Raw genomic sequence first — 26,374 nt, 5'->3', positions numbered from 1 at the left:
ATATTTTATTTATTTATTTCACAGAGAGAGAGATCACAAGTAGGCAGAGAGGCCAGCAGAGGGGGATGGGGAAGCAGGCTCCCTGCTGAGCAGAAAGCCTGATGCAGGGCTCCATCCCAGGACCTTGAGATCGTGACCTGAGCCAAAGGCAAAGGCTTAACCCACGGAGCCACACAGGTGCCCCTTGAAAGTATTTTTTATAGAAAGTTTTGTTTAGTTCTTTTATTCTCTGATTATATATTGATCTCAACATAGTGATATTTATATGCTTTTAATTTTTCTCCCAACACTGTTAGAATTGCATTACGTTCACCCAAGGGATCCACATCTATATAAAATATGACTAGGTTTGGATATTCCTTCCATTCACAGTATTTTTATGATTTCTGGAAAGGAAAATATTACAATCTGACAATTTACCTTGAGAAAGGTCCCTAGTTCATTCCCCTGGCAGAGAATCTACTCTGATTTCCAAGAGAGGCTCTCAGGTGGGAGCAAAATAAAACTCAGACTTACACCAAGAACTAAGTGAAAACAGAGATATAGGGTAATGACCATCTCATATGGATATAACTCCTATTTGGGGGTTAAGGCCTGGCCTTTAACACCCCTATGCCTCTCACCTTGTCTCTCTCTCTCCCTGGATACTGGTTTGTCTTTACATGACAGCCACCAGGGTGCAAATGGAGTCCATTCACCACCACCATTTCTCACGAGTATTTGATTTCTGCTTTACACAATACCAGAGAGATTGATCAGTTATATAATCCCAATTCATTCTGAGCACATCTCCCCCCCTCCATTTGGAATTTACCATGCCTTGTGCTGAGGACATTTTCAAGCACTGAGGGAGGGAAATGGCTGATTCATTAATGAGTAATGTACCAGCTTCCTCTCTAACTTGTCTCCCTTTAGTGTTTCACATTCTGACTGTTCAGTCAGGTTTAGCCTGTTCCAACCCTGTGTTTGAATATGACTGGAAAAAGTTGCTAAGCTTATTTTATTTTCACTTACTTACTTGGGAAGATGTTTCTCATATGTAATTTGTAGTTTAATGTTATTTGCTGTTCCTGGATTAATTGAAGAAAATCAGGTAGCACTTCTACAAAATCTGGACTATAAAATTATACCTATCCACTAGGCTGACAGTTATTGTTAAGAACTTTTATAGGATTCAAGCATCTTAGCACTTTCTTTTATTTATTTATTTATTTATTTATTTATTTATTTATTTGACAGAGAGAGATCACAAGTAGGCAGAGAGGTAGGCAGAAAGAGAGAGAGAGGGGGAAGCAGGCTCCTCGTTGAGCAGAGAGCCCAATGTGGGACTCGATCCCAGGACCCTGAAATCATTACCTGAGCCGAAGGCAGCAGCTTAACCCACTGAGCCACCCAGGCGCCCATCTTAGCACTTTCTTAACAGTGAAATTTCAATGTACACATATTCAAGGACAATGAAACATTCTTGTCTGACCTACAACTTATTAATGGGACAAAAGCCTGTCTAGTCATTCAGGACTATGTATTTTTTCAACAGGACTTTTTACAATATGTACAATGTTAAAACAAATGCCCATTCATTCTCCTTGCCCAGAACTTGAATACTTTCAACAATTCTTAAAAAGACAAAGATGTTTACTAACAGATTATGAATGTATGAAGGATAATCTTAAGAATATAATGAAGTTCTCTTCTTTTTATCTTTTTTCTTACCAGATCAGAGTTGGACAATGGTCTCAGTCATATGTTACAACTAAAAAATGCACAGTTGGCCTTTTCTGATGCTTTAATTCAATCATTTTCAGCTTTTAAGTGTTTATTGGAAGAAGAAGGGATGCAGTATTGGATAAGAATCTGAATAAAAGCACTATTTAGGTCTCTTTCAAAGAAATAACATTGGTATAATAATCAAGCATCAGTGTTTAAAGGAGCTCCTAAAACATTAATTAATTATAATACATGAAAATTATCCTTGCACCATGTTTAACTTCTTTTCCCCTCTAGCCACCAATAAATAAATTTTTAAACTATTTGTTACAAATAAAATATACAATCAAAGGATATTTTTTGTTTTAGAAATTTCATGTCAATAACAGGCTGCCATACATGGTATAACTTTTATCCATAAGCACACAAATCTTTCCCTTGATTTTTAATTTAAAAAAAAAAAAAGAATTTTTACTCCCTTTCATATAGTTACACCTTCACATGATATTTAAAAATCACCTGTTAAGAACAGTTTGCTCTGGTAATCATTTTGAAAACAGCATGTTTTAGGGGTGCCTGGGTGGCTCAGTGGGTTAAAGCCTCTGCCTTCAGCTCAGGTCATGATCCCAGGGTCCTGGGATCAAGCCCCACATCAGGCTCTCTGCTCAGCAGGGAGCCTGCTTCCCTTCCTCTCTCTCTGCCTGTCTCTCTGCCTGCTTGTGATCTCTGTCTCTTAAATAAAAAATAAAAAATAAAAAAAATCTTTAAAAAGAGAAAACAGCATGTTTTAAACACACAGGAATAATACAACAAAAACAAAAATAATCGTATGCAGTTTTGCAACATGTATGTGCTACAAAAACCTTAAAAATATTATTCTACAGCAATAGATAAATATGTTTGGCCAAAATGTTTTCATTCTGAGTTTTGTTAATAAAAAGGGTAATTATTCCTTTATTTTTCTTCATTTGCTTGTAACTAAGATTGTTGCATAAAATATATTCATGGGAAGTATTTATACTAAAAAAATTAGGCATTATTTATCTGAGATTCAAATTTAACTGGGAATACAAATTAACTGGGAATACTATATCTTTATTTGCTAAACTTAAGTGGGTGTATAAGTTTGCTCTTCTTTTAAAGTGGTAAAGTAATGGTTCCCTTTTTGTTGTTTTTAGCATAGACGACCCTTACCATGGCTTTGCCTTAGAGGACAACTTAAGAAGGACTTCAAGAACTTGAGACAGGTTTAGAGGAAAACCACAAATGGCCAAAGGATGGGAAAATAAGAAATAATAATATTTAAACTGAGAAAATTATAGTGATGAAACAGTCACCAAGTATTTGGAGTGGGCTGACCCAGTAGACTGTGCCAGGTTCCTCATATTTGATGAAGGCATGAAAAAACTGGCTAAAACACAACTTAGGATAAGCATGTAGCTACATTTATTGAATGTCAGTATATGCTGCATGATTAAATTCCACTTTAGGTTACAAACTTAGATTTTTAGCATTTATCTTGCTGTCTTCAAATCCACAGACTATATAGTTTTTTGAAAGTTGGAATTCTCAGTATCTAGATAAGTGTATGGTATACAGTGGATCCTCACAAATATTTCATTAACTATTGTGTGATATAATATGATTCTTCATAAACAGTGAATGTTTATAATACAGTATTGTAATTGCCATCAGGAACCTCCTATTAGAATCTTCTTTCCTGGGGCACCTGCGTGACTCAGTCAGTTAAGCATCTGCCTTTGGCTCAGATCGCGATCCTGAAGTCCCAGGGTTGGACCTCCAGCTCAGGTTCCGTGCTCTGTGGGCAGTCTGCTTCTTCTTCTGCGCCTCACCCCACTTGTATTCTTTCTCGCGCTTTTCTGCGCCTACTTTTAAAGTTAATAGAACTAGTGTAAGTGTAGAGAGGGCTGAGAATTTTTCTTAGGATTTCACTCTGGCAAGTCCTCCTGGAGATTTAACTATTACTGTTTTTTATGGCTGCAATTTCCTTAATATGGGGCCTCAGCCATTTTCCATCATCATAAATCCCTTTTATATACTTAAAAGCAGGCTTGAAATTTTTTCCACTTTTTATATCTTGCCTCTTCACTTAGATACATTATTTCTGTCTTGAGATTATGTTATGTAACTATTGTAAAAAATTTTTTTTGAAATTATATGGCAGGGAGAAAATAGTATACTACCTCAGAAATTTTAACTAATAGATGAAACTAATTTAACTAATAAATGAAATATTTAAAGTAATTATTCAAGTAAGTAAGGGACCCACCTTTGTTTTTCATTCTAATTACTTGAATATTTTACTTAAAATTGCTTTTATGCACTTGACTTTGTGTTTGGACTCACAGGTTTGTAGTATCTCCAAAAGGGGAGGCGGGGGGAGAAGAGTGAAAGGAAGAAAAGATTTCCTATTAGCTTAAGACCAGGTGGGTACAGATCTTCAAACACTAACATGGGGAACCTGCCTTTCTCCATGTCTGGGTTCTCCTGCCCTTTGGGTCAGTTTTCTGTTCAGGCAGGATTTCTCCACCTAATGGCAAAGTTGGGCATCAGACATTCTAAATTAACATCATCTTTAGTACTTGTGATCTTTCAAAGAGAGAGGTCCTTTCTCAGTATTATATTAAATCTATATTAAATCTCAAAAAGACTGACTGGTCTTGCTTTGGTCATGTGCTTATCCCCACTAAGCTCTGCATCAAAAGAAAAGTTCATTGAAAGGCCAGCTTGGTTTGCAAGCTCACCTTGTGGTAAGGGAGGTAAGCCATGTGATGACAGCCCCATTAAGAGAGGAGGGAGAGTTTTCAAAAGAGTTGCCAGTATTAGAGACAGTGAGAGTTAAAGTAGTTAAATTGGTTAAAACAAATATTTACTAAAATATTATACCTTTTGAATAAAAATTATTTTCAGGAAATGAAATAATTTAAAACAGCTCAAATAAACAAGATACATTTTTTAAAAGCATTAGAAATACACTTATAAGAACTGTATTACATGGTTAGGACATTTTATTTTATTTACTTATTTTTTTAAGGTTTTATTTATTTATTTGACAGAAAGAGAGATCACAAGTAGGCAGAGAGGCAGGCAGAGAGAGAGGGGGAAGCAGGCTCCCCACTGAGCAGAGAGCCCAATGCCGGGCTCGATCCCAGCACCCTGAGACCATGACCTGAGTGAGAGGCAGAGGCTTAACCCACTGAGCCACCCAGGTGCCCCTGGCTAGGACATTTTAGATAATTTTTAATCTTTGAATCTCAGTTTTATCATCTGAAAGGAAATAATGCTCACCTTGTAAGACAATTATGCAGATTAGAGGTGAGGATGTGACTTACAGTCCTTTGTAAACTCTACAGTGCTATCTAATTATAAAGTATTATAATTTCTAAGAAAATAAGTTCCTAAAAAAGCAAAGTTACTCCTGTCAAAGTCTGGAGAGTCTCTTACAAATATATCCCATTACACCTGTGGAATGTGGAATTACACTGAGGAATCAGTGCTTGAACCTAACACACGAGTGCTTTGTAATAGGTTTTTACTGATGAGGAGAACAATAGTGACAACAGTAGTAGTATGATAGTCACAGGTGGCTACTCAATAAACTCTTAGGGAATTAAATGTATTTCTAGAGAATGAAAAACCTATGTAAGGTAGTTTAGTGAAAAAACTAGAGGCAGATAGATGGCAGACAGAGTGGAGTAACTGGTCTTAAGTTTAGGCTGAGCTGATCTTCCTAGCTAATAGAACAATCCTCTTTAAAGGAAATACTCCTAAATACCAACAGTTTAATGGCCAAGGTGCCATTCTGGTAATTACTCCCAGGAAATATTTTGCCAGTGAGATTATCTTAACTATCAACTGAAAAGAAATAAAAAATGTTTTATGGATGATTCAGTTTCACCTGCTATGTGTACAACATTTTAAGAGAATGAATTAGTCAATCTGTCTGAATCATCTTTACGTGTTCTTTTTAGTAAGGAGCACAAAGTTGGCTAAATGGCCAGCACTATTTCAGAAAGAAAGAAAAAACAGAAACAGTAAAAAAAAAAAAAAGAAAGAAAGAAAGAAAAAGAAAACATTGTATATTGAAAGCCTGATCTAGGCATATCACAGGAATAAATGTATCAAGACAAAAATATATGAAAAGTGAAAGTATTTCTGGAGTCACTACCAATATAAATATTAAAATTGCTCACACATCCCGATCTGGCAGATTATATAGATAGAAAAGAAAAAGCAATATGTGCCAACACATATTGAAGTAAAATGTTATTTTAGAAAAACAATCTCAGAGTTGAAAATTATTACAGTTAGAAAATAATTTTGAAGGTCATTAGTTCAGCCTAGGAGTGTGCTTGTAAATATTTAATCTTCATGCTTTCAGGGAGAAAAAAAGCCCTGATTTGTAATACTTGCCAATTTCTGTGGTGTAAATACTCCACAGAGGGCACCACCAGCACATGACTCGATCAACACTATTATTTTACAAATAAGAAAGCAGCTGAGGCCAAAGTAGTTGGGAGACTGGCTTTGGGCATACAACTGCTCAGCTGCACTGCCTCAACTCAAACTCAGGTTCACCCTCATGCTACATCTCAGGGTGTGAGTGCCTTATGAGGAAGGGATCATGATTGATTGATGCCTGCCTGGCTCCCCTAGCCTCATGAAGCTCCCCTCAGAGATTCCCATAGACCTTTCCACACTGAGTTTAAACTGTGGTCTGTTTGTCTGTCTTCTCTACTAGTCTGAGATCTCATGGACAGTTGTGAAACATTTTATTCATTTTTGTATCATCACAATACAAACTATCTGGAACATAGTGTATTTGAGTATATGAACAAACAAGAGTACTAGAGAACATTTATTGACCTCCTCCCTGTCAAGCGCGGTTTACATGCCTTTACTCATTGAGCTGTCAGAGTAACCATCACAACAAGTGAGGTAGGTATTATAATCACTCCCATATCTCAGATGAGAAAACGGAGGCTCAGAGAAGTTATTTGCCGAAAGGACTCACAGACAGCAAATGGATATAAACCTCACAGTCTGTCTCCTGAGTTTGTGCACTTGAACACTTAGCTGTCCCTTATTTAACCAACAGTGTCATTAGGCTATACCGCTCAGCAATAAATACTTCCAAAAGGTTTCCCTCCATTCCTTATGAAAGTTATTTCCTGAAGGAGATCTAGTCTGACCAATACATATCTTTGCTAATGGGAAGGAGACTTAATTAATTGAAATGATCAAGGAAATGGGGTGTTTACATTTTCTCATTATCTGAGGATTAAACAGAAACCTGTATTTTAATTTAAAATCCTGTTGTTGACAATGGGTTTTAGTTCTATTTTTTTGCTTTAATTTTTTTAAAAAATTAATCTTTGATTTTTCAGTTTGAAAAGTGCATCACTGTTTGCTATCAAGAAAATGTAAAAAAAGATGAGGGAGACTGAGTTAACAAACTCCAGGGATATTCTTTAATTTTTTTTCCTAAAACAGAAAAAATATCCTCTTTCCCTTCTGGTTTTCTTATGACTTGCCATCGCCTCAAGTGAGATAACAAAAAAGCCCTTTAGTATATTTGTACATTTTCTTCGATTCTTAATTAATTGAGAATTAGTATTGTCAGTGATTTATATGCCAACTTTAAGATATGAACCTTATTTTTAAACCATAATATAATAGTACAGATTTTTTAAAAATAAGATCATTTTAAAGGCCCCTTCAAAAAGCCTAAAAGAAGAGTGCTTGGGTGGCTCAGTGGGTTAAAGCCCTGCCTTTGCCAGGGTCCTGGGATCGAGCCCCACATCAGGCTCTCTGCTCAGCAGGGAGCCTGCTTTCCCCTCTCTCTCTGCCTGCATCTCGGCCTACTTGTGATCTCTGTCTGTCAAATAAATAAATAAAATCTTTAAAAAAAAAAAAAAGCCTAAAAGAAAAAAAAATTCACCCTCTACACTGCATTAATGGGTATCAACTAAGATGCAAATTGATTGTAATGCTTTTTTTCTTTTGGCAGTAATGGTTCATTTCTTTTCTTCCTTTATTACTTTTCCTAAAGAAAATATAGTGATAAATTATGTAGTGGGCTAATGTTCCAAATTTTAGAAGACATGCTAATATCATATTGAGAAGTTCATTTAATTTTTCCCCATAATATATTCTAGAAGTTTTAGATGCATATATAGTTTGCTTGGAATTTGTTTTTATCTTCTAATAGGACAACTTGTCTTAAACCCTTCTTTTCTTCTACTCTTTGTCATTCCCCCCACTATACTCCTTGTCATTTCCCCCACTATGGCCAAAAAAAAAATTTTTTTTAAGATTTTATTTATTTGAAAGAGAGAGATGGAGGGAATGAGCATGAGCAGGCTGGGAAGCAGAGGGAGAAGCAGACTCTCCACCAAGCAAAGAGCCTGATGCAGGGCTCCCTGGGCTCTGGAATCATGATGTCAGCTGAAGTCAGACACTTAACCAACTGAGCCACCCAAGCACCCCCCAAAGTTTTCTAGTACATTTCAAAACAATGAGAATAAAATACATAAATAGCAAGTACAACACTCTGCATTTATATAAGCATACACTATATAATGGTCAAAGCTTTCAAATATGAGATTTCTTTTCGATACTTAAAACAATCCTGTGAGGATTGGACCCTGGACTTAGAGGCAAATGCGTTACCCAGAGTCTTAGAGCTGGAGAGGAAAAGAGCAAGAACCAGAGCTCTGATTATCTGACTTCTACTCCAGTGTACTCTCTTACCTCAGGAAGCTGCTTCAGTACTAGTGAGGCATTTAAGAGTCTGGACAGATTCTTGTCAGCCAGATGTGGGATTGAATTCAGTTCTGTGTGACTCTTGGCAAGCTTGCTCATCTAGAAGAGGAGAATAATACTACTCTCTACTTCAAAGTGTGTTTATAAGGAGTAAATCAGAGGATTTAGCAGAATGCCTAGCACATACATAGTAAGCATTCCGTACATGTTATATTATTTGTATTATTATATGGCTTATACCTCTTTCAATTCTTCACCTTAATGACACACTTTGCTTTTGCGTCGCCCTCTGGTCCGATGAAAACTCTTTCTATGTGAAGAGAAAGTCACAACACATTGTGCTTTATCTTAAAGGAGAACTTAGAACTATTATGTAATCCTTTTCATTTCTTGCTGACCTCTTTTTGCATGCCTTGTTGTAGCTATTCTAAACCTCTTTCTCTGCTCTGAAGATCCTAGTACCTCTTCTGTAACTATTTCAATGTGGTCATATACCCTAATTTATTTTTATAATGTTGAGATCATATGCCCTGAAGCCCAGTGTCTCTGTACTTTATCTGACTTCCTCACCCGCTGTATCAGAAAATGATCTTTCTTATGTTTCAGGCTCTTAGTAATGCCTCTTTTAACTCTTTTGGAATACTGCTTCAACAAATTTTATTTCCCCCATTTGCTTGCCTTGGTTTCTCCCATTTCTCTGGGCTCAGCTACTTGCGGTTCTTCTGACCATGCCATATGTTCTTTCCTGCCTCTGTATATTTTCATACAAACTGCTGTGCCTACCAGGAATTTCCTTTCATCATCTTCCTCCTTCAAGGCTCAGCTCTAGCATCTTTTCCTATGTGGTTGGCTGCCCTTTTTTTGCATTCTCATAACTGTCTCTCAGTCCTCCATCAAGTGACTCTGAGCTTCCTAGAGAAAGGCACCATACCTCTGTATTCCCAGAACCTACCACCATGCCTAGTCCTTAGTAGATACCCAATAAATATTAGTGGGAGAAAGATCTACAAATAAACACATTTCTTTCCTACAACTTAAGAATAAACTTTGGAAGAGATGCCTGGGTGGCTCAGTCAGTTAAGTGTCTGCCTTTGGCTCAGGTCGTGATTCCAGAGTTCTGCCATCAAGTCCCACGTTTAGCAACTAACTCAGTGGAGAGCCTGCTTCTTCCTCTTTCTGCCACTACCCCCGCTTGTGCATGTTCTCTCTCTCTCTCAGACAGATTAATAAAATCTTTAAAAACAATAAATCTTTCTTGACCCTGATTTGCTTGCCCTTCCTTTGATAAACATTCTACTTCCTTACCATACATTTCCTTGTAATTTAGTATCCAGTACAACTAATGAATCTACTGAGCTTACTCTCTTGAAAGTCAAGTCCTCCTCAAGTCCCTCACCTGGTTTCTGTGACACAGTACAACATCGGCTGTCTTGACACCTCACTGAACTTACCTCCCTTGATGCCTTCCTTTGTTTCTCCAATGTGAATAATCCCAAGATTTCCTTCATACAACTTTTTTCTTCCTTCACCTTGTCCCTCCATGAACTTACTCTTGATTTTAACCATTATCTCTGTGTAGATAACATGCAAAGTTTATTCCTAATCCAACTCAAGTCCCAATTACTCTACCAAGCACTCATACTTCCACTTACCACTGTCTCACCCCAGGCAGATATTGTCTTACCTAAGACTGATCACTCCACCTTCCTAGTAAGGGCAGACTTCTCCTCAGAATCCTTGTCATTTGCCTCTATTGGTTGGCACAGATGCTCTGTTGAAATCCTTATTCCTCACTTACTTGAGGCATCTACTTCCTGATGCACAATGTAAAACCTACTAGTCATCCCTGTAGTAGAACGTTTTCACTCATTTCCCAATAACACATGAAACTCAACATATTTAAAACCAACTTATCATATTTGTCCATCTTTAGCCTAACTTCCTCCTATTGACTACCCTAGTTTTTAAATCATTCCCCCTTTTCCCAGATAACTGTTAGTCATCTTTGCATTCTCTTTTGTACTCCACCAACTGAGATGTCAAATCTTATTTACTCAAATATTCTCTCATTAATTGCTTCCTTTCTATTCTTGGGGATACCATCTTGGTTCTGGCCCTTATAGATAATGAGGTTATGGACTAAATAATATCCTATCACCTGGTCTTCCTGTTGCTATGTTCTACACCCTGCTCTCAGCCACATTGCTTCCAGATCAGTCTTTCTAAAGTAAAACTTCAAGTATGATTCTCCAGCTCAAAATCCTTGACTTTTCTATTACCTTCTATTACCTTTTAAATAATGTCTACAATTCCTGTCAATTTGGTAGGGTAAAATTATCTTTGATTTTGGAGTCAAAAAAGATTTGGATTCAAGTTCTGGCTACTACACTTAACCTTTTCTATAACTTTGAGCTTATTGGCAGATTTTTATTCACTTAGATATTTGACAGAGAGTGACAGGAAGAGAGAGAACAAAAGCAGCAAAGTGGGAGAGGGAGAAGCTGGCTTCTTGCAGAGCAGGAGCTCAATGCAGGGCTTGATCCCAGGACCCTGGGATCATGACCTGAGCTGGAGGCAGATGCTTAACAACTGAGCCACCCAGGCTCCTTTTTTTTTCACTTATTTATTCAACATATATTTATTTGTCACCTACAGTGTTCTAGCCTCTATATCAGATCCTTGGGAAAGAGTGATGAGTCAAACAAACATTGTCCTTCCTTTCCTGAACCTCACAACATAGTGGACTTGTCCCTATTTCTCATTATCATAGAAATTCTAAGTATAAGTCGTATCTCCCTCCCTTGATGCTTTTAGCTCTTGATTTGTGCTATGCAGGGTATTATAATGCTGTGTACTATAGTTATTTGCATATGTGCGTTGCCTCTCCACCACAGCGTAGGTTCACTGAAAGTGCCACACCCATTTCCATAATGCAAATACAGAGCTGTGCACATACTAGTTGTTAGCGAATTCTGCTGTGATTTTGTAGACCTAGGGTTAGTCTTTGGCATGGTTATAATGCCTAGTAAGTTTTTTAAAGTTCCTTTTGTCTTGTCAGAATTATGCACTAAAAAAGGAGGGGAAAAAAGTAATAGCTATTTGGTTCTATTCCTTCTGAGGCCTCTCCTTGTTAACCTACCACCCTGCCTACAACTTTTATAAGTAGAACTAACAGTGTTTATAACTCATGTACCTTAAGTTTTTCAAAAGTGAAAAACAAATGCATTCATGATAACTAGTTAGAAATATTGTCCATGTGCATACAATGGAATGTTAAAATAATGTGTTTTTTTTTTTTTTTTTTTTTTTTTACTAAATAGCTTTTGACTTGGTAATGAGCAATATGTTGTTTTTCCCTGAGAAATAATTCTAGGACTTTAGTCTTGAACATTATATTTTATGTTATACATTTTCAGCTTATTGTTTTTATGTTTCCAGTGATCTTACACTAAGTTAAGCATTTGTCTATCCAAAACAATAGGTCAGCTATAGCCAAATTATAACCATACCTTTCCTCTGCACACAAAATCCTATAAACAGCATGTGATCATATTGCTTCTAGAATTTATGATTGTTTTCTTCCACAAGGAAGCTAAATTTAGCCTAGTAATTCTACATGCTCCCAAGGAAACAATGCCTGCTGTGATTTCTAGAATAAATGAATCTGAACCACACAGTTCTTTTACTTGACTAACTAAAAAAGTTTAAATATCAACCTAGTCATTACCACAGATATTAAACCACATTAAACAACAGCAAGGGGTTAAGAAAGAAATTTGCTGTTTCTGACTTCATTGCTAAATGAGTCTAACTTAGTTTCTGTATTGTCTTTAATACAGAACATTGTTTGCATCTCATAATGGTTCTCTAAAATTACTTGTTCATGGCTTGAGTCTAAAATTAAACTATGTAGAGTCATGTCCATCTGCACAATGCATCTTTATGTGAAATCGTTAGAGTTTTTTGTTTTCACTTGATGTAAAAATTCCAGTTAGGAAGATTTGTTTCTAATAGTTTAACTGGTATGGTTCTTTCAGTTTCTTCTTTGTTTCTAATGACAACTAAACTGCTCTCGCCTTGAACATGTTTTGGCAGATAAGCTTCTCACCATGAGGGCCCCTGCTGTGCTGGCACCTGGCATCCTTGTACTTCTGTTTACCTTGGTGCAGAGGAGCTGTGGGGAGTGCAAAGAGGCACTAGTGAAGTCTGAGATGAATGTGAACATGAAGTACCAGCTTCCCAACTTTACTGCAGAAACACCCATCCAGAATGTTGTTTTACACAAGCATCATATTTACCTCGGTGCAGTTAACTATATTTATGTTTTAAATGACAAAGACCTTCAGAAGGTTGCTGAGTACAAGACTGGGCCCGTGCTGGAACACCCAGATTGTTCCCCATGTCAGGACTGCAGCCACAAAGCCAATTTATCGGGCGCTGTTTGGAAAGATAACATCAACATGGCTCTACTTATTGACATTTACTATGATGACCAGCTCATTAGTTGTGGCAGTGTCCAGAGAGGGACCTGCCAGCGACATGTCCTTCCACGCAGCAATACTGCTGATATACAGTCGGAAGTCCATTGCATGTACTCCCCACAGGCAGATGAAGAGCCTGGCCAGTGCCCTGACTGTGTGGTGAGTGCCCTGGGAACCAAAGTCCTGATAGCTGAAAAGACTCGGTTCATCAACTTCTTCGTGGGCAATACCATAAATTCCTCGTCCCATCCAGACCATTCATTGCATTCAATATCAGTGAGAAGGCTAAAGGAAACGCAAGATGGTTTCAAGTTTTTGACAGACCAATCTTATATTGATGTTCTACCTGAGTTCAGAGATTCCTACCCTATTAAATATGTCCATGCCTTTGAAAGCAATCATTTTATTTACTTTTTAACTGTCCAACGAGAAACTCTAGATGCCCAGACTTTTCACACAAGAGTAATCAGGTTCTGTTCTGTAGACTCTGGATTGCATTCCTACATGGAAATGCCTCTAGAGTGTATTCTCACAGAAAAAAGAAGAAAGAGATCCACAAGGGAGGAAGTCTTTAATATTCTCCAAGCTGCATATGTTGGTAAGCCTGGGGCCCACCTCGCTAAGCAAATAGGTGCCAACCTGAATGATGACATTCTCTATGGAGTGTTTGCACGAAGCCAGCCAGATTCAGCTGAACCAATGAATCGCTCTGCTGTCTGTGCATTCCCTATCAAATATGTCAATGAATTCTTCAACAAGATTGTCAACAAAAACAACGTGAGATGTCTTCAACATTTTTATGGACCCAACCATGAACACTGCTTTAATAGGGTAAGTCACATTTATTTCCCATTTATAAACTATAAAGTATAAGTCAGAATAAGTAGCAGTCTAGAAAAGAGTATCAAGGACTTTTTGGTGCTTGGTAAATGATCTTTATCTGAAATATTTGTACATTCTTTGCAAGAAAATTTAGATTTGAATCTTGATTTAAATATAAAATCATAGCTTGAGAAAAGATTAATGTGGTTCTAAAAGAAGAAATATTGGGGCACCTGGTTCTAAAAGAAGAAATATTGGGGCACCTGGGTGGCTCAGTGGGTTAAAGCCTCTGCCTTCAACTCAGGTCATGATCCCAGGGTCCTACGATCCAGCCCCACATCGGGCTCTCTGCTCTGCTCCTCTCTCTCTGCCTGCCTTTCTGTCTACTTGTGATCTCAGTCTGTCAAATAAATAAATAAAATTAAAAAAAAAAAAAAGAGGAAATATTTTACAGTTTGGCTTTACATGTTTGTCAACACTTTATTAACTTTATTTCTCATATAAGCTTTAATAGTTCTGGTCAGATTTAAACAAAGCTTAACACAATAGCAGTTCCTGTAAAAGACAATTATTGAGATCCCCATGTAGTCTTTACAACATTTAAAATGAGAAGCTTAAGTTAATTTGTGGGTTTGAAGGCTTTTTCTTTATGAAACGCCATTCACTTACTGATATACAAGTGAATAGTTTATATTTTGGGCATTATATAAAGAAAATTAAACTAAAAACAAACAAAAAAACTTCTAAAATGTTGGTAAATAAAATATTTTTAAATGAACTAATACACTTCTCTGAATAACATAGAAAACTAGAGAGGAAGTTTATATTCCCAAATCCTTCCTTGTATTTTCTACATGAATAGACGTGTCTACCACCTTCTAGTTAGGTATTTTTTACCTGGTTGGTATTTGATATTTATAAATACAAGTATTTTGATCAATACTTGTTTATACCTATATGAAAGTGTATTTTCACATGAAATGTTAGGGACATTCTTTGTTGCTTTGTTTTAGATACAGTAAAAGCTACCAGCTATACCCAGAGGATCGATTTATCCTACTAGCCATCAGATCACTTGGCGCTAGAGGAAGAGCACCAAATCAGGAATTCTCTGCAGCCTTGGGCTCCCTTGGTTTGGACCCACATTCAAACATGTGAACCTGGCTACACCACCTAACGTAACAACCACTAGTGATCCTAACTGGATAAACAAATAATACAGCTTTTCTAAGATGGTTTGACTTTGGAAATCCACATCTCACTACTTTAGCAGTCTTTAATCTCTGTAATAATGGTTATAATTGTAAGCAAAAGGACATTAAACATACCTTTGATAAAAAGAAAGTATATAATATGCTAAAGGGTACCAACGACATATGAATTCAGAAACATTTGGTTCACTCTTGCTAAAATATCTGTGATACTACCCCAAATGGAAACTCCAAATAACATTTGCTTAAGATTTTATTTATTTGTTTGTTTATTTATTTTAATTTGAGAAAGAGCGCTCATGTGAGCAGGGGAGGGGCATAAGGAGAGAGAGAGAATCTCAAGCAGACTCCTGAGTGCAGAGCGGGTCACAAGACTCAGTCTCAGGATTCTGAGTTAATGACCTGAGCTTAAATCAAGAGTTGGATGCTTATTCTACTGAGCCACCCAGGCATATCCCAAATTACTTTTTATAAAGCTAAAAAAATACTTCTGAGAAAATGAATTCATGTTTTAGTGAACTAAAGACATAACTTCCCTCCTTACCCCTCTGAAGTCTAGGAATAAAAAATAATATACATGCATAAGTCCCAATTAAGACTTACTTCTTCCTGCATTCATGTCATATATGTTGCAAACTCTGTAAGAAGCTACAGGATTTCTCATGTGGCTGCCCCTTTTCTTCACTAGAAAATACAAAAGAATGAGAAGAAATAAAAAGACTTTCAGAAACCTGGAATTATGGAAAAAATGAATATTAATATCATTCCAGAAAAAACACTTTTTTGTATCCAATAAATTGCATCAGAAACACAAGTTTAAAAAGATTCTATTAGGAGTTCCTCTAGGGCCTCTAAGAAAGCTCATGACTTTGCTATCTAAATCTTGTTCTGTTAAAAATTTAAAAAGAGACTTTGCCGTATGAGGGTATATTGGTATCCTATTTCATTATTTTGTGCATTTCAGCCCTCTGATGTAAAAGTATTTATCAATTCTAGAAATTGTCAAAATACATTTGAGCTTTTCTACCCCTTTCACTCTTTTAGTGTTCCAAAAGAAACAAAAAGGCAGGATTATCTGATGAAATTCAGGTCAGTTTTATCACCCAGGAAAAATGCCCAAAATGCACCAACTGCACCTGAAACCATTATCATTTCCATCACAAAAATTCCTGTGGAAAACAAGATGGAGCTTGCCAACATAACCTTCTTATAAGGGAAGCCAAGTTTTGCACTGGCCAAATTCCATAAAAACAAATACCTTCAAACCTCTTCTACTTATTTGCCTGTTTATCTTCTCTGGTTACTAACGATTGAAATTCTTCTGAGAATGAGACTACCCACATTCTCAGTTTTCATATACCAGTTCACAAAAAGACCTAGATTGTTCCAATAATCAGCATACAATCATTTCCTAGCTTCATCTTGAAATGAAAGCACCAAGAGAGCCATTACTCACACAAAACAATGATTTACAAAATCAAACCTGTTTGGAAAGACTATACAATAAGACGACTCCATTTTGTCTTGGCAGCTTTATTTGGGAAGATATCAGGTGACACTTTTGACAATTTCTTGGAACAGAGCTTTTGTTTTGGCATAAAGTTTGGTGAATAAACACATATATTGTAGTTTTGTTATTAACATTTCTAGTCCAGCAGATCTTTATGGAGAGGCTATTGTGTGCTCTGTAGAGAAGGAAAGCTGCAGCAGTAATTTTCTGCTGAGGCTTCTGCCTGGTCCTCAGTGTGTAAGCAAAGCCATGGCAGGGGTTTTCTGGCCCTGTCCGAGCTTCTACCATGTACAGAGAGTTTCTGTCACAGGATCAGACAGAGAAAGTGCCCAAAAGAGGGGGGGGGGGTCTTTTAAATTCTAGGGGTCAAGCCAGTATTTAGGCCCGATTTACTTACTTCAGATCACATATTTGGTTGGGTTTCCCACTCTCACATTTTATGAAACCCATCTATGTAGACTCTTCATATACAGCTTCTCATATTGATGACATCTCTAAAACCCTCTTTTGAGTCATTTGATAGTTTCCAGACCATATCATCTTCATATCCAAGTTATGTGTGCTTCAGAACTCCTTGATTCTGCATATGATGTTGTTTCTGGAAACTTATCCTAAGCCTCAGGTACCCATTCATGTAATATTAGAGTTGATTGTATCAGTTCAATAAAAATAAATTCATGGTCTTCAAAATATAACCATTTTCTATGTTGCTTTTGAAAATAATTCTTAAGGGATACGTTTACAGTGATTTCTAACACTTAGAATTATAAGATTACATACCCACAAATAATCACTAAGTCTTTAGTCTTAAATATCTTTACTTTATAGTCATTCATCATTTGACTTCTGTAAACATCCTAAACTGGTATTTGGTTGAAGTTGTTTTAGTCTAATGTGTATTCCCTAAACAGCACATTCAAAACAGCTATTCAAAATAAAATAGTTGAGAAACTATCCATAATAAGGAGACTTTTTTAAATTTCCAAATTTGGGGGAAAAAGAAAATCCATCACTTTCTCTTTGGGGATAGACAGTTTTAAAATTCATTTCATTTTAGGGATGCCTGGGTGGCTCAGTTGGTTAAGCGGCTGCCTTCAGCTCTGGTCATGAGCCCAGCATCCTGGAATTGAGTCCCACATCAGGCTCCTTGCTCAGCAGGGAGCCTGCTTCTCCCTCTGCCTCTCTCTGCCACTCTGCCTGTGCTCACTCTCTCTGACAAATAAATAAATAAAATCTTAAAAATAAATAAATAAAATAAAATTCATTTCATTTTAAGCACATTGATGGGACTCTCCAACAGTTTCATACATATAAAGGATTTACTAACATGACAGCTATTCTAGGGAAAAAATAGAATCAGTACACCTTTGCCCAGTTTCCCACAAATGAGATCAATATTGACTAAAAAAAAAAAAAATTGTAATCCCTAGGTCAGTAAAGGTCCTCTTCCCTAAATTATACTTAATAAGAGAAGTGGATTAATACATTTTTGAAAGATTTTCAATCAGAGTTGAAATTTGGAAAAGTTTTGTTGAAATATCTCTCATCTAACCAGAAAATATAATTAATCACATTACACTTTTTCTTGCATTTCCAATATCAAAGTTTTGCTCTATATGTAAGAATTGGAAAGAATTTTAAAAAATAAGAAAGAGTAGACTTGTAGTAAAAAATATTTTCACCAACATCTTAATGACCAGTGATTGATCAGTTGAAGGGGTGAAACATGCAGTTTGGTGCCAGGTGCACCTAGATGCAAGTTCCAGCTTATTGCATACCAGCTGTGTGACTTCTGCTCCGTGACTTGACTGCTTAGAGTCTCAATCTCCTCATTCGTAACATGCACAGAACAAAACCTACTTCTTAGGGTTTTGTAAAACTTGGGGGTAATATATATAAAGTACCTGGCACAATAAGGTGACCATAAATTTAGCTCTTTGGGAGACTACACAGCCTAAAGGAACAAGACTGAAGTCAAAGACATCTGGGTTCAGATGTATACTCCACCATTTTATAACCTTCTGGTCACAAGAGCATTGTTTAAACTCTCTGAACACATTTTCCCTCCATGCAGGGCCATTGGGAGAACAAGTGCAATAAAGTTTACAAAAGACCCTAACTTAGTCCTTGGCACATAATAAATAGTAAACTATTATTGTAAGGAATACTTACGTGAAGAAAGACAAATTTAGATTATTGAATTTTCTGGAAGGGGCACACTCTTGTTCTATGGCTCATGAAGGTGTTACCTTCCTACCTATTAGGAGTGACCCACCTCCACTATACTTAATTTGTGTAAGTCCTTCTTAAAACTTAATAGTTTAAAAAAAAAAAAAAAAAGAGGGGGAGAAAGAGAAAGAGGTGGGCGGTGGTGGTGGTTTGGGCTGGAGAGAAAGAGAACTGAAACAGAATTGTACCCTAGTCAAGCTGAAAGGTGTAAGGTATGCTCCTTTCCCCAACCTTCAATTCTAACTACCTATAGCACTGTGAGATACTGTGCTTCCATAACTTAAATTATACTGTGCATTCAAGAATTTGCAGATAGTGCAGTTTCAGAAAAAGTCAGCCTCACAGGTTGTTTGTATCAAGCTTCTTTGTTTTTGAATATCATTTATACTCAAATTCAAAGAGTAGCCAACCACTTCCCAAAATAAAGGAAACTTAAAGTAGTAATTTTCCATCTCCGTTTCAAGGAGTGCCAAAGTTAAAGGGTCACCGCTCAGAGCCATCAGAGGAAGAAAGCAAAGTGACTAGAACAATTTTGAATGAAAGCAAAATCAAAACAAGATGCAAACAAGGAATAATAGGAATAGGCAGAAAAATAAACATACCGTGATGTTTCTTTATTTCTATTATAAAGATGATAGATGAGTAAAATTGGGTTACATTTAAGTTGTAATGGAAGAAAATAATTGCAGCCTTCCATCAGGAAACCACAAGGACCATTATTGATCTGTCATCCTCAGGGCATGTCTCATAATATTTAATAATATAAACAAAGATTTATAACTCTTTATAGGCCATATATCTGTAATCTCCCACACACCGCACCATTTGAACAGGGAATGTGGAGTCAGTGTTACAAATAACATCCATGTAATTATACTGGTTTGGCATGTCTTATTTAAACAATCTAGCACTCTCAAGAGAGTATTTTTGTATTAGGAATGAAAAATGTGAAGTCAAACTTCAGGGGTTTTTTACTTCCTCTACTGGGAAACAAGAGAATTTTATCCTACAGGAAAAATGTTATTGAGGATTCTTCATTCTAAACACTAGATACCTTGGCCTTATGCCAAATGCAAGAGCTACCAAAGCAAAATTTTGAAAGAAAGAAAATCCTCGAGGTATAAGGATTCAATATACTTAAAAAAAAAACAAAAACCTAAGTAGAAATTTTTTAATTTGACACTTGATTCCTCTCCTCCTGTAAATTCTTCTTCATTCTCACCCAGGCTCAGGGAGTCACTGATCCCTAACTTACTTATTAGAATTACATGCTACTGTCCCATGAAAAGTAGCATACTGCATTATTTTATTAAAAAGAATTTTGAATGATTTTCTTTCCAGAATTTTGTAATGCTCTCTGAGATTGTTGGGCACACCCACAGAGTATTGAAAATGTGCTACAGAGTGAGCCCCTAATGTATGTCTTCTAGGGTTTCTCTTCCTCCTGCTAATCCTTCTTTAAATGATTTGGTAGCTTATTCACAGGTTCACCCCAGGAAAGAATAAATAGTAAAGGCCTGACATTTTTATAAGCTAACAGCAAAGAAATACTGTTATTGCTTAAACTGTCACCAAAAATATAGGTAGGCTTTACCTGTGGGTTACATTTTTTCATGATGTGATGAATGCATTCTAAATTAATTATTCATTCTTCTTACTGTCTTTTGAAGTAGGTGGTATAATGTTATTTTACATAAGTAGTTGGTTTCTACAAGGAGATTCACTTGGTAAAATGAATGTAGCAAACAATAAAGAGTTCATGCAAAAAAATGTTTAAAGTTGGCTTTTGAAAAGCTGGTGTTAACAGTACTTGGAAGACAACTCTAATACATGATATTTTCATTGTCATAGTACTACATGGTTAGAAACAAATAAAAGCATGTGCGATCCTGCATTTTGATAAGACTGTTAACCTTCTTAAGTAATAATGGATTTTTTTACTCAGAATAATATATCAAATTTTGGATGTTACACTCTTACTTCTGTTTTATCAGTGGTCATCCCACCCCGCCTTCTTATCTCCTCTAATAAGAAAAAGGAGGATCTGTTAAAATTTGGATAGAATACCCACGAGGAATTTTTGCTGTTGCTTATTCATGGATTGGCACAGATACTGAGTCAGTGGGCACATGGAGTCCAGAATGACTCAAGGCCCAGATATGTTCTGTATGTCACATCTCCAGCCGCCAAGGGAGGGCTGTAAAAGGGCTCATTTATCAGGGGAATGAAACCAAGGGCTCAGCTACTCTTGAAGTTATTAAAACTGCCTTGGTGTTTTGTTGTTGTGTTGTTTTGTTTTGTCTTGTTTTGTTTTTAATAATGGTGAATGTGGTAGGTGATTCTAAGATCCTGAATACATTCCAGTCTGCTAATTATGTATGTTTTCTAACTAAAAAGTTCCGGGCTGGTTCATTTGCATATGAATTACTCTCTCAGCAGGGTTGACTTCCTATCTTAAAAGCCTTGGGGGAGAGGTTTACTGCACTTCACCCAGACCTAGGCTAACATAGAGCAGATGAAGTGTATCTACCCTCTGTATTTCAAAAATATTCTCTAGTTTTTTAACAAGAGGACAGAAAAATGTCTTATAGATGCAGAATGATATAAAATAAAGGCTCTTTTCACCTGCTTGATACTCACAAAAAGGCAAAATGCCTTATGAATAGTAACTATAAAACAAAAAATAAAAACTGCAAATTCAGACTGAAATCTGACCTCAGTTGTCTTATATGGGTAAAACATCAAAATGTTCATCAATCAGAGGACATTAAAATGGTTGGTGATATTTCAAATCATGCTCTAGGTAAAAGGGGTGAATTAAGGTCAGTTTTGATTTGGAAAGCAATCTTTTCTGAAGCTGATTTTGTGAAAATTAAGTTTGCTTAGTTGTCTTCTCAAAATATATGGATTATTCATGATTAGCTAGAATTTATGTCCATGTACCTAAAAAGTGTAAATTTGTATGATATTAAATTTTCTAATTGTGTTTTAAATTCAAAATCTGATTAACACTTGCATCTAGCAGCCACTCTTACTAACTGAACTTAGGTGAGGTGGTGCTCAAACGGGACATATGCAAAGATTAAATTGGTCTGTGAGCTGAGTGAATCAATAGTATTTAGTGCTAATGCACTAAGCAGATACAAGCACTAATGCAGTGGTAGTCAATAGCAAAAACTAATATCTCTGAAAATTATCTTGACAGTAAAATGTGCAATATTTTCCATTTATTTTAAGCTAATTACATGACACGCTTGTTCTTTCATCTTATTAGTTTAAGCCAAGTTCTGGAAGCCTAGTCATAAATGACCAAAAACTTGTGATCATTGTTTTCAGCAAAAGACGGAGGAATGGAGTTGTTCATACAATCAAGATTCAAGAAGAAATTGAATAGAATAGATTTCTTGGTTAAGAGTCCCTAACCTTTCAGGTATTACAGTGGTGAATGATCTAGACATGGTTCTTGTCTTTATGAAGTGAACACACAGGGGAAGAAATGATAATAAAAACTCAGACACACCAGTAAATACATCATGATAGTTCACGAAATACAGTGTGGGGGAAAGGGAGGCCTGTGAATGCAAATAAGGAGGAATATGTTAATTTGATAGCGTAGTCACAGAAGGCCACCCTGAGGAGGTGACAGTTAACTTGTCCAGGGGCTAAAAGTTAACTTTTACATAAAGCCCAAACTTTTAGAAAAAGCTGTCTGTCCTTAGTACATACATAGGCAACTACATAGCCATTATTTAATAAACTAATATTTATTACCTATTTAATAAACTTTAGGACTTAACTATGTGGTGCTGCATTAAGCCAGCTTTTTAAAGTGAATTCTGGACATGAGTGCATATTATTTTACACTTAGAAAAACGTATCACAAGAGCTAGAACTATCACAGAGATTTTAACTTTTTTAACAGTTTGGGTTTTTTTTAAGTTTGTCTTTTCTTCTATTTCTAAGTGAATTAAGTTCCTTTTTATTAAGTAATTCTTAATATGAGGAAGATAATGTGTAGATTTCTAGAAGCTAAGGGCATAATGTAGGAGCACTTACTGCCTCTCCCAGCCTATCACTTAAATCAGCTTTGAAACATAGAGATGTCTTTTATCTGTCCAGGTTGTTTCTTTCTTATGCCCCTCATCTTTCTCCTGTGGCCAACACTGGTGAACCTATGCATCAGAAGGACCTGCATTTCCCAGGGATGGAAGGGATTGTCCTATTACCAGTATGTCCTATGACAAAGTGAATCATAATTCCAAAAAAAGCCACAAAATAAGCTCCTTTGAAGCTATTAAAATTATAAAAGTTGATGGAATTCAAGGGACCGTGGTGCTAATGCTGAAGTGGGCCCAAATCATACTCTCTTTCTGCATCTATATCCTGTCCTCTGTACAGCTATCTTCATTTTAGACTATTTCCTTCTCATGTGACTCATGTGGCCTAGAGGGCAAAGTGAGAGGCAAGAGCTCCCAGGACTCACGAGGATGTCATGAGTGTCTACTGAAGGAAGGTACAGGGGCATGCCCTCTAGTTAGTGCTGCCTTATGTTGTTCTAATGCATCCCTAACTGCAGATATTTTGCCTTTCTCTTTCATTTTAATCATGTTCATTTATATATACTTAATCATGCAAACATCTAAATAAGTTTAAGGTCTTAGAGGGCAGGCAGTTTGTCCTGCTTCTTTGTACTTAAGTGTATGCCTTGCAGACCACAGACAACAGTGTTGATTTTATTTGAAAAAAAAAAAAAAAAAGTTGTCTTTCAAAAGAAACCTATATATTTACATAGTAAATAGAGACCATCTAAATTGCAGAGGGTTTGGATAAAGGCCCTTGATAAAATCTACAAATGTTTTTTATGACTGGGTTGTAAAAGGCACTGTTTTTGCCATCCCCACAATTCATGAAGATTTGAAATGCAAGTGCAAAAAATACATGTGAGGAATTGAAAGAAATACCTTTTCCTTGCTCACTTTGTTCACTTTTGTTTGGTCAAAAGAGAAGTGGAGTCTACCACGGGAAAAGATGAGGGAATAGGAGGCATTTAATCCTCAGGGCTCATTCCTATGCCTGCAAGTCAGGGAGGTCATTGGTTTGCCCCTTCCTGAAGGCTATAATTATAGCAAAGGACTATTTATTTTCCAGTAAAGTAACCAAAATCTTAAATATAAGAGATTGTTTATAAGAGTACAGTGTGTGTCTGAGGTTGGCGGGGGTGGCAAAGTTATACAAAACCTTAGGAAAGATAATAGGGAGGTGAGATTATTTTTTTTTTTTCATATATCCACAATATGAGAAGGTCCAAGACTGTGGAAATGTTCTGAAGTACAGTAATACAGGCAAATATGAGGTCAACTTAGGTGATCCTAATACTTAAGGAACTGAATTAGGTGAATAAAGAAGAGGAATTTATAATAGAATATATCTGATGAATCATTATAATAGATCTGATAATTCATTAATGTAAGCTTATTTGTGGCTCCAAAATCATGGCAAACAAGATCCAGCAAATGTATTAGTAAGGGTAATTGAGAAATACTTCTAATTTGAAAATACCAAGTGCGTTGGGTTTTTCTAGACCTGATACAGAAAAAAAAAATGGGCAGTGTTCCTTACGCTCAACTAAACATTCTGATTTCTGAAGGTTCATAACAAAGGTATTGATTCCAAGTAGAATTGGGCAGACAAAACACAAGATCCATTCTGTTACTGGTCCAATATTAAGAATAGTAAACAGAAAAAAAAAGAAAGAGAGAGAGAGACTAGTAGTCAGTATTTGCAAAATAATGAGTAATATGTAAGCAGTAGTTTAATAATAGTATTAACCTTGTAGCGTCAGGTTTTGGACATGTACAAAGAAGACCAGAATATGTACCTGATTAAAAATATATATATTGTGATAAATTGTGACGGTAATTATGGTATTTTCTAGCTAGATACTTTTTTTTTAGAATCAAATGCTAAGAAAACATAAGCACTAATTTCAGATTTTTAAGCAAACAGTACTTTTTGTGATCCTGGCTATATGGTATGGTGACACTATTGAAAATCTGAAGTTCATCATTTGTGGCGCAACTACAGATCACAGAAAAACAAACACCAGGACTTTATCACACCTAATAAGGAAGCTCTTTATTTAAAAAAATAAATTGTATTTTTCAGGATCCAGGGTAGTTGTGGTATAAACTATATGATACTGAGTATATTATGACCCTAATAATAACAATCCAATTGAATGCAGACGAACTCTTAAAAAAAAGAGATTATGAAATATTTGAAAAGTAAACATCTAAATTTTCATAAGTAAATATTAATTTAGTATTTGTGTGAGCTTTAGATATTAAAGTTTTCCTCCATTCTCTGGGCCCTTAGAACCAGCTGTTACAATTCCCACTGCCTTACTTAATACTCTATATGCTGGGGATTCAGAAACCGGCTAAGAAATAGTCAAATTTTCTATTTTCACTGTAGAAATATAAAAAAATCTCTGTTCCAGTGAATGGGTGGACAATTATTTTAATAATGATATTATCACTGCTTCATTTTCTCTGTCTTGCTACTAGCAAGGTTCTTATTTTATACTCTGAACTCTGGCTAAATTACAAGTTAAACTGAACTATTGTTTGTTTAATGCTCTATTTCCTTCTAACCTTATTTTTGTCTATCAACCTCAGCCCCATTCCCCAGTGGGTCAGGAAACCCTCAACTGGGATTAAGTAAGTTTACACAACCTCTCTCATTCATTAACCCAAGTTGACATTCTCATTCTGTGTACCAGCCTTATTTAAGACTTTCTAAGCACCTTCTCCAGCTGCTGTTTTGGGAGCAAATAACAACACCTATTTAATCAAGGAACTTAATATTTCCAAAGAATCTTTCAGCCTATTTCACCCTTCTCCATTAGCACAATTTAATTCAGCTTGCTTCTTCTAATTCCTTCTTCAGAGTAAAACCTAGACTCATTTATAGTAAATATCAAGCTTAAAAAGCTTTACTTCTTCTCCCCTTCTGCAGATACACAAAGGAGAAACAGAAAATTGTATGTTATCATTCCAGATAGATTTTCTTTTATTAGTATGTTGAAAATGATGCCAGTAAGATAAAAGTAGATCTCCCTGGCTCCGTCCTCCTCCCCAACCAATCTATTTGTCTCCAGACTGCTGCTGGAGTAAGTAATCTTTCTTGAAAGCAAACCCATTTATGTTACTGTGTTCCTTAAAATAATTTGAGTGCTCCCCAATGGTTTCAGAGTAAAATCCATACTCTTTAGTATGTATTCAAGAAGTTTCCTACCCTGGCCTTGGCTATTCCTGGTCTTCAAGCCTACTAGTGTGCTGGCAAATGTCTAACTCTCGGGGAAGGGGAGTAGAAGCCCCTGATCTGTAGTGCTTGCCAATTTCTGTGGTGTAAACAACCCCACCAAGCCATTTCAAGCCATCAAGGTAGTCACTGAACAAGAATTAGAAATAAACAGTCACAACTGGCTCTGTAAGCTAATACGAGATAGCTCAGGCACACCAGTGGCACCCTCTCCTCAGCCTATCATTCTAAACTCCCTTTGCAAATTTCATTTATATAATATGGTCCCATGTTATGCATTAGATCCTCAGACTTTTTTTTAACTG

The 26,374-nt window shown here is 36.3% G+C and overlaps 1 protein-coding gene across 1 annotated transcript in view; it reads left to right on the top strand.

The window, feature by feature from the left end:
- Positions 1 to 26,374, top strand: part of MET (MET proto-oncogene, receptor tyrosine kinase) — a 111,829-nt gene that overhangs the window by 16,631 nt on the left and 68,824 nt on the right. The window contains exon 2 of the mRNA XM_059396524.1: positions 12,589 to 13,805. Within this exon, the coding sequence (XP_059252507.1) occupies positions 12,603 to 13,805 (1,203 nt within the window). The 5' untranslated portion in view covers positions 12,589 to 12,602. The remainder of the gene's footprint in view (positions 1 to 12,588; positions 13,806 to 26,374) is intronic.

This window comes from Mustela nigripes, chromosome 4 (assembly GCF_022355385.1).
Source record: "Mustela nigripes isolate SB6536 chromosome 4, MUSNIG.SB6536, whole genome shotgun sequence".
Lineage (NCBI taxonomy): Eukaryota > Metazoa > Chordata > Mammalia > Carnivora > Mustelidae > Mustela > Mustela nigripes.
The sequence above is the reverse complement of the archived record's forward strand: the minus strand, read 5'-3'. Positions and strand labels throughout refer to the sequence as shown.